General features: G+C 39.3%; 1 protein-coding gene across 5 annotated transcripts in view; it reads left to right on the plus strand.

Moving 5' to 3' along the window:
- The window catches only part of GAD1 (glutamate decarboxylase 1), a 37,029-nt gene extending 34,687 nt beyond the window's left edge, over window positions 1-2,342 (plus strand). For 4 of the 5 annotated variants that reach the window (XM_055398394.2, XM_088842593.1, XM_088842601.1 and 1 more), the window contains 2 exons: window positions 674-763; window positions 2,169-2,342. In XM_055398394.2, coding sequence (XP_055254369.2) covers window positions 674-763; window positions 2,169-2,342 — 264 coding nt within the window. The remainder of the gene's footprint in view (window positions 1-673; window positions 764-2,168) is intronic. The other variant, XM_088842590.1, reaches the window with a different exon arrangement.
- The last annotated feature ends 14,478 nt before the right edge of the window (window positions 2,343-16,820 follow it).

Below are 16,820 nucleotides of genomic sequence, written 5' to 3' on the forward strand. Positions count from 1 at the left end.
AGTTCAAATCCATCATACAGTGCTCATGCATTTCACCTCATCATTTACACTATTTTAAATGCTCCGCTAGCAGGTTAAGATGAATGTGATGTCTCCAACCCATGAAAGGTAGGCACAGTGATGGCAGACAGCAACTAGGGAAGAAACTGAAAAACTGTAGCAAGAATACCGAAGGACTCAAAAAGCATGAGAGTCCTTAGAGAAGGATCACTAAATAATTCAGTACATCTCAGTAATCCCTGTCTTACAGTTTAGAACCGGCCTCAATGTTCATCATGATAATCCTGAGTTATCAGGAGAAGATTTAGTGTTGATAGAATAAAATCAAAACATTCAGTACCAAAAAAACTAACAATGCTTTTAGCATCTTCTATATATGAGGCACTGCAACATGGCAAGATGGATAATACCCTTTATTGAAATGACCCAAATGTAGTTTTTTTTTAACATTTCAGTGTTCAGAGGTGGGTAACTTTAATCATCTAGAAAATTGGTTATGGGAAATAGCTTTCTTCCCACATAAGATGGGATAAACCGGGCTTTGTTCTCCCAAGTATAGAAGTAACATGAAGCCTTTTTGAGGGGTGGGGTGGGGAGTTAGAACAGCTTTCTCTCAAGTTCTGTTAATTTTCTGTTTTGTTTTTTGCATGCTTCTTTGTGAAAATCGCTGCAGCCTGAGCATACGAACGTCTGTTTCTGGTATATTCCACAAAGCCTCAGGGGTGTTCCGGATAGCCCGGGACGACGGGAAAAGCTACACAGGGTATGGAATCTCTACTTGTCTCTTCTAACCCTCTGCAGTTTCTCTCGCTGGTCAGAACATCCTCACTCTAGGGGTCTGTCTGAACAGGAAGAAATAAAGGCTACAGGTTTGGGGTGATACAGAGACATCTTGTTATATTCTTCTCCTTGGGTCTGAATTGTCCCCACTGTGGTTCAGATGCAGTGGGAATTTCTAGGGAATGCATCCCTGCGTTAGGTTGGTGTTTGGCATCAGAGGGGTCATGTGCTGTACAGTTGAATAATATATGTATTCCTTGGAACTTCCGTACTAAACCATGTCTGTTAAAATATCTTTTACTGACTTTGAGTCAACTCTGATGCTGACTCATTTTAGTTACTGGTTTCTATATCTCGTTTGTATGTTACTTATAGCTGTTTGTATTTAACTTATATAATATTTTACTCATCTAATCACTTAACAGATATTTGGTGAGCCGAGTTCATGTGCCAGACAGTACCCCAGGTGCTGGATTATACAGAAGTTTCAATTTGTATTGTTGCCCGTGTGAATTTTTCATTTTTATTTTTGGTTTTGACTTTATTATCATTGTCCTGTGTCTGACTTTCAAAATTCAGTTGCATAATACTCTGTAGGAATGTATGATTGGGTAGACTTAAATAGTCATTAGTGGCCATCATCAAAAAACCTACAAATAATAAGTGCTGGAGAGGGTGTGGACAAAAGGGAATCTTCCTACACTGTTTGTGGAAATGTAAATTGGTGCAGCCACTATGGAGAACAGGATGAAAGTTAGCTATAAAAAAGAATGAAATAATGCCATTTGCAGCCGCATGGATGAACCTAGAGATTATCATATTAAGTGAGGTAAGTCAAACAGAGAAAGACAAATATCACATGATATCACTTATATGTGGAATCTAAAAAGTTATATAATTGAACTTATTTACAAAATAGAAGCAGACTCACAAACATAAAAAACAAACTTATGGTTACCAAAGAGGAAAGGGTAGGCAGGAAGGACAAATGAGTTTAGGATTAGCAGATACACACTACTATGTATAAAATAAACACAAGATCCTACTGTATAGCACAGGGAGCTATATTCAATACTGTGTAATAACCTATAATGAAAAAGAGTCTGAAAAATAACATGTGTATGTGTGTATAAATGAATCACTTTTCTGTCCACCTGAAACTATCACAGTATTGTAAATCAACTGTTTATGTCAATTTAAAAATTAGTCATTAGATATTAGCCACTGAAGAAACTTGGGTATAAAATATTTCTTTGCCTCTGTGTCAGTGTAAATACATAATGAAAAGCGGTTGCTCTTTTTTTCCAACTAAGAAATGGGTTGTATTATGAAAAAGAGTGTGGTGTTAGTATCAATCTTGAGTTTTGTCTTGTGTTTTCCCTTACAAGGTGGCCCCGAAAATCAAAGCCCTGATGATGGAATCTGGCACAACCATGGTTGGCTACCAGCCTCAGGGGGACAAGGCCAACTTCTTCCGGATGGTCATCTCCAACCCAGCCGCTACCCAATCTGATATTGACTTCCTCATTGAGGAGATAGAGAGGCTGGGCCAGGATCTGTAATTGCCACCCACAGTCCATCAGTTTCTGGGACTTCCCTTTCCCCTCTGCACTCTAGAACAAACCTCTATATGTTGCTGAAACACATAGGCCATTTCATTGAGGGAAAACATAATATCTTGAAGAATACTGTTAAAACCTTCCTTAAGCTTATTAGAGTTAGCCGGAAATAATGTTCTTTTTCAAAAGTTGCACATTAGGAACACAGTATATATGTACAGTTATATATACTTCTCTCTATAAATACACGTCTGTATAGTGAGTGTGGTAATAGATCACAGCATGTCTCCCACTCCAAGAGAATCCATTTTACCTTCTTCCTCAGTTACTGAGGGGCCAAACATGCCACAAACCAGCTTGCCCAGCCACCCCAGAAAAGATGTTTTTTCAAAATGCTGTGTGTTGGGGACCAAGGAAAATGCTGTTGGCAGGCATTGACCTCACTGTCAGTATTTCTCCCATCTGAAGTCATGATGGATGAGAAAAAGTGCCGCTGGGTGACAGGAGTCCCGCCCTCCCCATTAGTATACTGTTGAGGGAAGCAGTAGCTGAGTCATTGTTTCAGGTGTACCCTTGCTGTATATTTAGAGTTTCATTTGTGTAGGTTGTGCATATTTCTGCTGTTTGTCCTTGGGAGGGGGCGGGGAAGAATATATGTAATGATCTCTATGACTGTTTGTAGGTAAATGAAATATTTGCTTATTTATATTCAGAGATTTACCATGTTAAAGAGGTGTCTTGTATTTTCTTCCCATTTGTAATGTATCTTATTTATATATTAATGCAGTAAGCTCTGAAAATTGTTTATGGTATTTTCGTGCCCTTGTGAGCCAAAGAGAAAAGACTGAAATTAGTAAGACTTGTATTATATTAGAGTGCCCTTAAAATAATGATTTAAACATAACTTTACCATCTATGAAAGAATTCTGATACTGTACATAACATCGTATATATGGAAATCCCGTGACTTACATAGCATCTGCTCTTCTGTTACTCTGTCTGGCTGTATGTTGGGTGTTCTCTATGCTTTTCTAGTAACTGTTGGATAATAACTAGGTCTTCTGTAATTTTGTAGTAGTTCATGACCAATCTCTGTGACTCCCTTAGCACAAACCTAAGGCAATGTTTCCGAAGACTTTCTGAAGATCTCAAACTGACCAGGCTCACAACTGTTTTTGAAGAAAGGAAATTCACACTGTGCATTTTAGAGTATGCAAGAAGACTATAAATAAATAAAAATATTCTCTGTGGAGAATTTGAACAAAATTTTCTTTCAGTATGTGTTTCATGCAGAAAAGAGAGGTTTCCAGTTATGGTTGCTGGGATCACCATAGCCCATTCATGCTCACCAGCTGACTTCAGGCGATGCTCAATACCTTTATTAGGTTGGGACTCAATCCACAGTCTTTAGATTCCCAAGTCCCTTATCTAAAAATCATTGGGATTCTAATTAAATAAAATTTGCGGTTCACACTTGGAAAAAATAAAAATCATTCCTATTTTTCATTTTCCTATCTGTATCTTGGAGTTCCATTCATTCATTCAACAAACTTTTATTTTTCTGTTACAGGCACTGTTCTAGAACTAGGATTGCAGAAGTGTGAATGGCTGAAAAATTTTGCTTCTTGTGGGCATCTTCCACCACTTGGTATCTACAGTATCTGAATACCTCTAAGAGCACAGAATTGTGCCTTCCAGCTGCTTATGCTCGTACAGTGGGCCCAGTTCACTTTCTCAAGAAATATATTTTGGTGCTGGGTCATTATGAAATAGAGACCATTCTCTATGAATATTCTGTTAAGCCATGATAATACCATCTCACTCATTTGGAATATAAGGAGTTCCCTATTTGGCACTTGTAGGGATTAAATGAGTCAATTTTAACAGCATATCAATTGCACAAGTAACCATTGTATTAAACAAACTAGACTCCATAGGAAAGTGATCTTAAAGTCACTTTTTTCCTCTAACTGCTCCTTCAGATCCCCTCTGAAGGAGGGGTTGATTGTTTCCATGCCTCTATTTGAATTCAGGCTAATCCCATAGCTTTCCTGGCTTCTCAGGCATAGAACAGCCTCATTTTAGAAACTGAATGTCCAACTCTGTGTAATAAGCAAGGCCTCAAATTTGTATCCAGTATAGAGTTCCTCACCGACTCTGTGGACATGAGTTTGAGTGAACTCCGGAGGTTGGTGATGGACAGGGAGGCCTGGCGTGCTGTGATTCATGGGGTCGCAGAGAGTCGGACACGACTGAGCGACTGAACTGAACTGAACTGAACTGATAGAGTTCCTCCCCTTGCTCCTGCTGGTACTGTTTCAGGCTGCAATCCGTTGGGGGGAGGGGTGGGTGGAAGGGAGTGTCCAGGGTGGCAAGACTGGTGGTGGAGATGCAATCAGCTTCTTTTTTTACTCTTTTCAGCTACTGCATTTTCCCATCTACTGTCAGATCTAGGGAGCGAAGGGGTCAGAGTAACAAAGGCACAATTTTAGATAACTCTTAAATTGTCAGCTGGCTTCTGGGCCCCTGGTCTATGAGATTTTTTTTCTCATGGGACAATATTTTGAGAAGAAATGTTTAAATTAAGGTATAATTAAGGTACAGTAAGATTCACTCTTTACAGTGTAATATGAATTTTGACAAACCCATTCAGTAACGTAACCATCACAATACCTAGAACAGTTGCATCACACCCATAAATTCTCCCACAGCCCTTTGTGAGTAGCACCGTCTCCAACCCCTAATTCTTGGCAACCTCTGATTTGTCTGTTCCTAGAGCTTTATTTCTCCCATTTTGTAAGTGGAATCATATAGTATGTGACCTTTTGAGTCTGGTTTCTTTCTCTTAACACCATGCATTTGGAGTTCATCCATGTTGCTGTCTGCATCATTTGTTCATTCCTTTTAGAACTGCATAGTCTTGCCTGGAGAATCCCAGGGACGGGGGAGTCTGGTGGATTGCCATCTATGGGGTCGCACAGAGTCGGACATGACTGAAGCGACTTAGCAGCAGCAGCAGCAGCAGCACATAAGGAACTTTGGGTTGTTTGCAGCCTGGGGCGATTAAAGCCACTATAAACAGTAGGGTACAGATTTTTGTGTGAACATAGGTTATCATTTAACTTGGGTAAATAACTAGGTGTAGGATTGCTTAATCCTATGGCAAGAGTATGTTTATCTATGAGGTAACTAGTTCCAAAGTGGCTGTACCATTTTGTATTCTCACTAGCATTGTAGAAATTTTCTAGTTGCTCTATATTTGCTGACATCTGGTGTTGCTGATTTTTAAAAAATTTTAACCATTCTTTTGTTGTTGCTACAGCTTTATTGAAATATAATTCATATGCCATGCAATTCACTCATTTTAAAGTATATAACTCCCTGGCTTGTAAACTATTCACACAGCTCTAAAGCCATCACTCCAGTCAAATTTAGAACATTTTAATCATCCCACAAAGAAACCTCATACCCATCAGCAGACATTCCTCATTCCCATATACATATCCACTCCAGCCGTTGGAAGCCACTACATGGCTTTTTGTCTATTCTAGACATCACATATAAATTATATCACACAGTATGTAGTCTTTTGTGACCAAATGTGACTTCGGATGTTTTCAAGTTTTATCCATGATATAGCATTCATCATTACTTCATTCCTTTTATTGCTGAATAATATCCTATTGCACGGATACACTACTTTTTTTGTCTCTGCATCAGTTAATGGACATTAGGGTTGTTTCCACTTTTTGACTATTATAAATAATACTAGGCTTTGTGGTTTGGCTCAAATGGTAAAGCATCTGCCTGCATTGCAGGAGACCCGGGTTCAATCCCTGGATCAGGGAGATCCCCTGGAGAAGGAAATGGCAACCCACTCCAGTACTCTTGCCTGGAAAATCCCGTGGACAGAAGAGCCTGGCAGGCTACAGTCCACGGGGTCGCAAAGAGTCGGACACGACTAAGTGACTTCAGTTTCACTTTCACTATGAATATTTGTGTACAGGTTTTTGTATTGACATTATGTCTTGTATTGTTTTTACACTAATAGTGGTATCTTGTTTTGGTTTTAATTCGCTCTTGTATGGGGCACTTTTGAAAGATCCCACTGGAGTCCTTCCAACTCATCGCACATGAGACATCAAAGTCTCTCTTCCCGTAACCACTAAGGACTCAGCCCCTCAGCCCTGGGCCCTTGGCCATCCACCCTGTCCAGACCTTATATTGGTATTCCTTCTCGAGATAGTACTCTTGGGTGGAATCTCTTTTATTTAAAATCAGTTATGTGGGTTGCATAAGGAGGGCTTTTAAAATATACACATGCAGGCTAAAGAACGACTATGACAGAATACTTGAGTACCCACTGCTCCGCCCGGGAACTAGAACATCATCAGCACCTTAAGAGCTCTCCAGCTCCATAATGAGCTCTTCCATAACCAGACGCTCTCCTTTCCCCAAGAACTGGATGCATTATTCTGGATTCTGTGTTAATCACTCTCTTGTTTTTCTATATAGTTTTAATACATATATATGAATCATTATTGTTTAGTTTTACTTGGCTTTGCGCTCTGGATAAATGAAATATTACAGAACATATACACTTTCGACTTATCCATCTGTTCAACATCATGATTTTATAGGGCCAGTGCTAACCCATAAAGAGCCTAAAGGCACCCCTTCCTTCCGGGATAGACATCCCTGTGCAAGTGTTTTCAGCCTGGCATGTGGCACACATAATAGATTCTAGCGCCTACTGAGCCTACTCCCACAACCTGCAAGCACAGTCTTATGTGGCAGCCTCATGTTTTTGAGATTCACTTTTGATGATGCTATAATCCATTCATTTTTATGGTTGTAATGCCATTTCACTGGTATGAATATACTTAAGTTGGTTTATTTCTTCTAGGAGGGTAGTATATGATTTCCCCCCCAGTTTTTGCCTTTAGGGACAATGTTGCTATGGGTAGTCTTGTTTTTTTCTTCACTTTTTAAAAAAGTATTGATGAATAGTTGATGTACAATGTTGTGTTAATTTCTACTGTACAGCAAAGTGACTCAGTTATATATATACACATATATGTATATATGCACATTCTTTATCATTACAGTTTATCACAGGATATTGAATATGGTTCCCTATGCTACACAGTAGGACCTTGTCATTTATCCATTCTATATGTAATAGTTCATATCTGCCAACCCCAACCTCCCACTCCACCCTCCCCTCAGTCTCCTTCCCCTTGGCAACGCAAATCTATTCTCTGTGTCTGTGAGACTGTTTCTGTTTTATACATAAGTTCATTTGTGTCGTATTTTAGATTCCACATATAAGTGGTATTTTATGGAATTTGTCTTTCTCTTTCTGACTTACTTAGTATGATTATCTCTAGGTCCATCCATGTTTGCAAATGGCATTTTTCATTCTTTTTACGGGTGAGTAGTATTCTATTGTGTGTGTGTATATATTTATAAATAAAATATGGTGTATATATATAAATATAGATATATACTTTGTTTATATATATTCTTTGATATATTTTGTTTATCCATTCATCTGTTTATGGATGTTTAGGTTGTTTCCATGTCTTGGCTATTGTGAATAGTGCTGCTGTGAACATTGAGGAGCATGTATCTTTTTGAATTATAGTTTTCTCTGGATATAGCCCAAGAGTAAGACTGAAGGATGATATGGCAACTCTACTTTTAGTTTTTTGAGGAACCGCCATACTGTCTTCCACAGTGAGCATTCTTTGCATTTGTTTCCTGGTGTTCATGTGCAAGATTTCTTCTCAGGCTTAATGCTTAGGAGTGCAATTGCTGGATCACAGAATACCTGTTGAACTTGACTGAGTAAAGCAGAGTGGGCAAACCAAGATGCGCTTCCACCAGCAGTGCACATTTTCCATGCCTCACCGTCGCTTGCCTAAATTTTTCGCCAGTATGCTGCTGCTGCTGCTGCTGCTAAGTCACTTCGCCAGTATAGTGGGTATGAAATTGTATCTCCTTGTGGTTTTAATTTGTCTTTCCCTAGTTACAAATGAGGCTGGGTATCTTCTCACATTTTATGAACCATTTGTGTTCTCTCTTCTTTGCAATGCCTAAATCATACTCTTTGTCCAATTTTAAATTTAAATGTTTGCCTTTCGCATATAGTTTTTAGAAGCGCTCTATATATTCCAGTCACTAATTCCTTTTGATTGTATGTTTAATAAGTATCTTCTCCTAATTTGGGGCTTGACTTTCCACTTAACTAATGGTCATTTTTTGAAAACATGCATTTAATGTAGATGAATTTAGCAACATATTTCTTTACAGTTTTGGGGGTTTTTGTCTGTCTTCTTTAAGAAATTCTTCCCTATACCAAAGTCATAAAGATATTCTCATGTATATATTGACTTCTAAGTTTTATGGCTTTATACCTTTCACATTTAAGTCTTCAATCCACCTAGAATTGATTTTTATATTTGGCTCTTCCTCAAGAGTGAAAGAGCTATTATTAGCCCTTTTCTCTTCCATATAAATTTAGAATTAATTCATCAAGTTCCACCAAAATATCTTGTTGGAATTTTTATTGGAGTTTCATTGAATCTGTGAATCAATTTTAAGAATATTAACATATTTTCAATACTGAGTATAATAACCTTAAACAAAGTTTATATCTCCATTCAACTAGGTCACCTTTAATGTCTTTCAGTAAAGTTTCATAATGGACATGCACAGCTTTTGATAGATTTATTCCTATGTGCTTCATATTATAGTTATTTTAATGGCATCTTTTTAAAATTACATTTTCTAACTCATTGTTGCTGATATATAGAAATGTAACTTCTCAGTAATGATTTTGCATCCAGAGAACTTTCTAAAACTCAATTAATTTTGGTTCTTCAGTGTTTTCCAAATACAGAAATATACCGTCTATGGATAATGAAAATTTTGTTTATTCCTTTTTTTCCCCCCTCTCTTTTTTTTTTATTGGAGGATAATCGCTTTACAATATTACGTTGGCCTCTGCTAAATCAGCGACAGGTGTACATATGTCCCCTTCCTCCTGAATCTCCCTCCCATCTCCCACTCCATCCCACCCCTCTAGGTTGTCACAGAGCACTGGGGTGAGCTTCCTCTGTCACACAGCAAATTCCCACGTGCTGTCTCTTTTACATATGGTGATGTACATGTCTTCGTGCTGCTCTCTCAGCGCACCCCACGCTGTCCTTCCCCCACTGTGTCCCCAAGTCTGTTCTCCATGTTTGTGTCTCCATTGTTGCCCTGCATAGATAAGTTCCTCAGCACCCATCTTTCTAGATTCCATACACGTGTGTTAGTGTACGATATTGTCTTCCTCTTTCTGACTCTTTACTCCTTTTTGATCCTTATACCTTTTGATCCTTTTGACCCTCATACCTTTTCCCCCTTTCCTTTGGTATACTACACTGCCAGAATATCTGGTGCAATGAGGAAATGAAGGGTTGACTGCAGGCATCTTGCCTTATTCCACATGTTGGAGGGAATGTTTTCAGCAGACACCATGTAGTTTTATGCTTCTTTTAGGTTTTTTGGTAGATACTCTTTATTGGGTTAAAGAAGTTTCCTTTTATTCCTAGTTTGCTGAGAGTTTCTGTAATAAATGAATATTCAATTTGTATTATTATTCATAAAATACCAAAATTTTCCATATCTTCTTGTGTCTATTTTTGCAGTTGCATTTTTCCAGGAATCTATACATATTTTGAAGTTTTCAAGTTACTATAAAGTTGTCCACGATGTTTTCCTTTTTAAAAAATCTGTTGCATCTGTACTTATAGTCTCCATTTTTTCCCTAGAGGAGTAATTTGTATCTTCTTTGTTTTTTAACTGATTAATCTTAGCAGAAGTTTGTCAGTTTCATTAAGCTGTTCAGAAAAATATTTGTTTTCGTCAATACTCTCAATCATATAACTGCCTTTTACATCATTAATTTCTGCTTCTATGTTTATTATTTCCCTTCTTCTACTTTTTTAAGGTTTATCTGCTGTTTGTTTTTCTAACTTCTCGAATTCTGTGCTTTTCTTCTTTTCTAATGGAAGCATCTAAGGATACATATTTTCCCACAAGCGTCCTCTCTCATCTATATACCACAAGCTTTCACACACAATAATGTGTTACCATTCAATTATAAATATATTGTATTTGTCTATTTTTCCTTGTAGTTTCACTTTTGCTCTGTTATTGGATATAAACAAATTTCTGATTGGCATATTTTTCTGGTGATCTAAAACTTTTATTATTATGCAGTGACCCACTTTTTTTTGCCTTCTTGTCTATTTGTCTGATATTAATACAGATATACCACACTCTTTAGTCTTTGCCTAATGTATATTTTCTCTTCTTTGAACTATAATATTTCTGTGTCCTTATGTTTTAGGTGTGTCTCGTATAAACAGCTAGGTTTCAACACCTTTTCCATCTGACCAGCTTTGTATTTTAACTGAAAGATTTTATTGATTGTGATCAGTGATATATTTGGATTTAATTCTACCAACTTATTTTGTGCTATCCATTTGTTCCACCTTTTCTGTTCTTTTTTCTCTTTTCTTGTAAAAGATTTGGATTGAGGTTTGTTTTTTGTTTCTGTTGTCTTTCAGTTTTAACTTATGAGAGTGTAACTGCTCATAAATTATACTCCCTATGTCTACCCTAAAGATATTGGCATGCATGTCATTTCAAAAGTTAATAATTTTACCCTTCTCATGAATTACAAAAGAACCTTAGATACTTTTGCTCTGATCATTCTCTTCCCGATACATATGCCATTGTTATCCAATATTTTAGATCTCTTTTTTAACTCTATAATTTATACATTATTAATAGTTTTATTCCATTGATTTTTACTTAGATATACCTTCATATTTACCAGTCCCCTATGCATGATTCCTTTTTACTTCTCAGACCTTCCATTTGTGTCATTTTCTTTTTCCTTGATCTGAATGTGTTTGAACTTCTCTTTATTGAAGCTTATTAATAATCCCTCTCTGAGAACAGACTCTCTAACTATGGTTCCTGAACATCAATTGTGAGGATGGTTTTGAAAGCACAGTTATTTAAGCTATTTGCTGCCTTGAAGCTGAAAAAGGTAACTCTTAGATAAGGCAGACTTTGTTAAACAGGAAATGTTCCCATCATATCAAGGGACTCTTCTTCTAGGCATGATGGGGATTCTGCTGTCTCTTACAGATAAAAGAAACTAGATACATGCATCAAATTTACCTGCAAGAATCTTAAAATCCTTTAATCTGACCAAATGATGCAAAGCAATTTAACAAAGGGAATCTCACTTTATTTTGGGTTGAAGGTTAGAATTTCTTATAATACAAAGTTTGCTTTAATATTCCAATAAAACCACTTCAAAACTCCTTCTGATTCCCTCAGGGTCCATCGTGGACATCTGTGTTTTTTACCTGTCGGACATCTAATCTTGCTTCTTCTGATCATAACACTCCAATTTTGCTTTGAGAGAATATCCTTTCTTCATTCTTGCCCCCAGGTAATTGGAGAAATAAGCCTACCCTCTGATTCCAGAGCTGGTCATCTGAGTTAAGTGTGACCAGTCAGTGTACACTCCTGGCTACAGGGCTGGACTCTTGATCCTGGACAGGCTGACAGGTGAGGTGATGAAGCTCTAGTCAACAAGAACTCTACCAGCGAAGTAACATGTGAGAAGTCTAAGCAATCTTGGCCTTGGCACAACAGAGGGAACAGAGGCCCCATATGAAAGCTTAGACTATGTTCATCCAAGCCCACCACCTTTTCAGAGAGGAGGGGATGTCAGGGTTGTGAGCTGAGACCCAACACCCCAGAGCAGTACGAGCCTAGAGGTTGAAAGGGAAGAGGCCTTCCAGAGGAGACGCAAGCTCCTCCACACTGCTGCTGTTGTTCAGTCACTAAGTCGTGTCTGACTCTTGAGACCCTATGGACTGTAACCCGCCAGGGTTCTCTGTCCATGGGAGTTCCCAGGCAAGGATACTGGAGTGGGTTCCCATTTCCTCCTCCAGGAGATCTTCCAGACCCAGGGATGGAACCCAAGGAGAGGGCAAAAGGAAGAGGAACAAGCGGTTCTCTGCTCTGCCCCTCCCACTCAGGTCGGTGAGCCTCCAGGTAGGCCCCAAAATGGGGAGAGGACAGCTTTGAAAAGCTGGATTGGCTTTTAATAATCAAGAATGACAAGGAAGTAACAGAATCTAAGCTATTGCCAAGGACCCCCTACATAGTGAGAAAGTTTCAGTATTTGGGGCTAGAGATTGGAAGACAAATAAAGCGGGTTCATGTTTTACCCCAGAGTTAAGATTGTTAAAAATGTTCACAACCAATTTACAATAATGGCAGAATAAGCACCAAGAATCTTATTTTCTCCTAAGAGTAGGCGATCTTCCCTACCCTTTCCTGGAAGGAAAAACAACAAAATATCTGGACAACAAGAAAGAAGGGGAAGGGATGGGTGGGGGAAGAAAGGTTGGAGGGAGAGAAGAGATTTAAAAAGTAATATCTGTGGCTAAACTTGGTCGTGAGCCTTGGAGAAAATAAGGTGAAAGGAAGGAATGGGACGGAGTGAGGGTTATTGGTGCTCTGCTAGCTCCAATTACAACCTAATAGAGAACAAAACTGATTGGGCAGTCGTTTCAGGCTTAATAAAAGAACAGCCTTCTTGCTTAACCTAGTCCGGGCAGTCAGAGAAGCCAAGCCCTCCCGGGAGGCGGATATAGAAAGGTGCCTTGTGTTAATGTTATTTTTAGGGTTGGAGGTGCCGATGGTGGTGGTGGAAAAAAAGAAAAGCAAAAGACACTTCCTTTGTGCTGTTTTAACAGAAAAGCTCTCCTTCTCGCCTCAAGCTCAGTAGACGCCACGTAGTGTGCAAATGGCAGACTCGCACTCAGCCAGCAACCGTGGCCAGCCCAGGTTTGATATTTCCTGTTTACCTTGTTCACCTACAAAATCCAGAGGTGTGAATGGTGTGTTCGCCTCTCAAAAGCTGCCCCTCACTTTGGGGTAGAGTCGGCAGATGATTCAGGCTAGCAGAAAGTGACCCAAGAGAGCCAGAACGCCCTGAGAGCTGGGTAGACAAAGGGGCTCTGCCAGACTCAAGACAAGAGTTGGGAACCAGAGAGGCTGAAGGCCGGCCAGGGCTTACAGCTAACTGTGGGCAGCAAGAAGCTGAGGGTCCGGAACCTGGGGTGCCTGCTGAGGCAGGTTGGAACTCATTGGTCGTCAAGACAGAGATCTGACATTTAGAAGGTCGTTGTTATTCAAGGCGGTGGCACCAGCCAGCAGAAATACAGTGGAGAGATTCATTCTAGCCAGGGACCATCAGTCCTCTGGCCCATTCTATAGTTTATACCACTGCGTGTGCATTCTGGGCCTAGAGAGAACTTCCAGGGCCTGTAGGAGCATGGGCTTAAGGAATGTTTCAGCCAGTGTGAATTGAGGTGTCTTTTTCTTGAGTTATAGTTGACATATGACATATTAGTTTCAGGTGTACAACGTAATGATTCCATATTTGAATTTATTGTGAAATGATCACTGCAATAAGTTTAGTTAACTTGCATCATCATAGATAGTTTAAAAAAATTGATAAGGGCTTTTAAGATCTACTGTCTTAGCAGCTTGCAAATAGGCAGCACAGTATTATTAACTATAGTTGCCATGCTGTACATTACATCCTCATGACTTTTTTAGAACCGGAAGTTTGTACATTTGACCCCCTTTACCCATTTTTCTCACTCCCCAGCCCCCAACTCTAGCAACCACCAATCTGTCCTCTGCAGCTGTGAGGTGAGGAACTTTTGTTTTTACTTTTTAGATTCCACATATAAGTGAGATAATATGATGTTTGTCTTTCTCTAACTTACTTCACTTAACATAGTGCCCTCATGTTGCATAATGTCTATCCATGTTGTTGCAAATGGCAAGATTTTCTTCTTTTTTATTGCTAAATAATAGTCTATTATATACATATCTATCTCACATTTTCTTTATTCACTCATCCATCAATGGACATGTGAGTTGCTTCTATGTCTTGGCTGTTGTAATGCTGCAATGAACATGGGAGTGTATTATCTTTTTGAGTTAGTTTTATTTTCTTCAGGTAAATACACAGAAGTGGAATTGCTGGATCATATGGTTAGTTGTATTTTTAAATTTTTGAGGAAGCTCCATACTGCCTTCCATAGTGGCGTGCAGCCACTATTTACATTCCCACCAATAGTGCACAAGAGTTCCCTTTTTGTCATTTCCCCACCGATACTTGTTACTTCTTATCTCTGATGAAAACCGTTCTAACAGGTATGAAGTGATATCTCATTGTGATCTTGATTTGCATTTCCCTGATGATGAGTGATGTTAAGTGTATTTTCATGTGTTTATTGATCATCTGTGTATCTTCTTTGGAAAAATGTCTATTCAGATTTTCTGCCCATTTTTTAATTGAATTGCTTGCTTTTCTGCTGTTGAGTTGTATGTCGTCTTTATATTTTTTGGATATCAATTCCTTATCAGATATATGATTTGCAAATATTTCCTCCCACTCAGTAGGGTTCTTGTTCACTTTGTTGATGGTCCCCTTTTTTGCACAGAAGCTTTTAGTTGGATATAGTCCCATTTGTTTATTTTCGTGTTTGTTGCCTTTGCTTTTGGTGTCAGATCCCCAAAATCATCACCAAACCGATGTCAAAGAGTTTGCCACCTATATTTTCATCCAGGAGTTTTATGGTTTCTGGTCTTACATTAGAGTATTGATTCCATTTTGGGTTAATTTTTGGGTATGGTCTAAGATAGTGGTCCAGTTTCACTTAAATTGAGTTTCTGGTGCTCACAATCAAAAGAATCCTAACTAATACATCTACTCAGTCCAATTGCAGAGGACTTTGGAGAGGGCCAGTGTTCAGAAATAAAGTGGCAGTAAGGCAGCCAGGAAATTAAAAGACGCTTACTCCTTGGAAGGAACGTTATGACCAACCTAGATAGCATATTAAAAAGCAGAGACATTACTTTGCCAACAAAGGTCCGTCTAGTCAAGGCTATGGTTTTTCCCGTGGTCATGTATGGATGTGAGAGTTGGACTGTGAAGAAAGCTGATCGCCGAAGAATTGATGCTTTTGAACTGTGGTGCTGGAGAAGACTCTTGAGAGTCCCTTGGACTGCAAGGAGATCCAACCAGTCCATTCTAAAGGAGATCAATCCTGGGTGTTTGTTGGAAGGACTGATGCTAAAGCTAAAACTCAAATACTTTGGCCACCTCATGCGAAGAGTTGACTCACTGGAAAAGACTCTGATGCTAGGAGGGATTGAGGGTGGGAGGAGAAGGGGACGACAGAGAATGAGATGGCTGATGGCATCACCGACTCGATGGACATGAGTTTGAGTGAACTCCGGGAGTTGGTGATGGATAGGGAGGCCTGGCGTGCTGTGATTCATGGGGTCGCAAAGAGTCGGACATGACTGAGCGACTGAACTGAACTGAACTGAAGGCAGTAAACATGATCTGTATCTACCTGCCCGCATCCCCTTCTCAGGGACGGTCCTGTCTAGACTATCTTGATGAAGATGTGGATCTAAGCATGTTGTTCCAACGCTGCACTTGGCCAGGAGCAGGTGCTTGATTCTAGGACAGTCAAGATAGATCATGGAGAAAGCAAGAGAGTTCCAGAAAAACATCTATTTCTACTTTATTGACTATGCCAAAGCATTTGACTGTGTGGATCACAATAGACTGTGGAACATTCTGAAAGAGATGGGAATACCAGACCACCTGACCTGCCTCTTGAGAAACCTGTATGCAGGTCAGGAGGCAACAGTTAGAACTGGACATGGAACAACAGACTGGTTCCAAATAGGAAAAGGTGTACGTCAAGGTTGTATATTGTCACCCTGCTTATTGAACTTATATGCAGAGTACATCATGAGGAACGCTGGGCTGGAAGAAGCACAAGCTGGAATCAAGATTGCTGGGAGAAATATCAATAACCTCGGATATGCAGATGACACCACCCTTATGGCAGAAAGTGAAGAGGAACTCAAAAGCCTCTTGATGAAAGTGAAAGAGGAGAGTGAAAAGGTTGGCTTGAAGCTCAACATTCAGAAAACGAAGATCATGGCATCTGGTCCCATCACTTCATGGGAAATAGATGGGGAAACAGTGGAAACAATGTCAGACTTTATTATTTGGGCTCCAAAATCACTGCGGATGTTGATTGCAGCCATGAATTTAAAAGACGCTTACTCCTTGGAAGGAAAGTTATGACCAACCTAGATAGCATATTAAAAAGCAGAGACATTACTTTGCCAACAAAGGTCCATCTAGTCAAGGCTATGGTTTTTCCCGTGGTCATGTATGGATGTGAGAGTTGGACTGTGAAGAAAGCTGATCACCGAAGAATTGATGCTTTTGAACTGTGGTGCTGGAGAAGACTCTTGAGAGTCCCTTGGACTGCAAGGAGATCCAACCAGTCCATT

This window comes from Moschus berezovskii, chromosome 2 (genome assembly GCF_049115385.1).
Source record: "Moschus berezovskii isolate FMDL1 chromosome 2, NW_MosBer_1.0, whole genome shotgun sequence".
NCBI classification, from domain to species: domain Eukaryota; kingdom Metazoa; phylum Chordata; class Mammalia; order Artiodactyla; family Moschidae; genus Moschus; species Moschus berezovskii.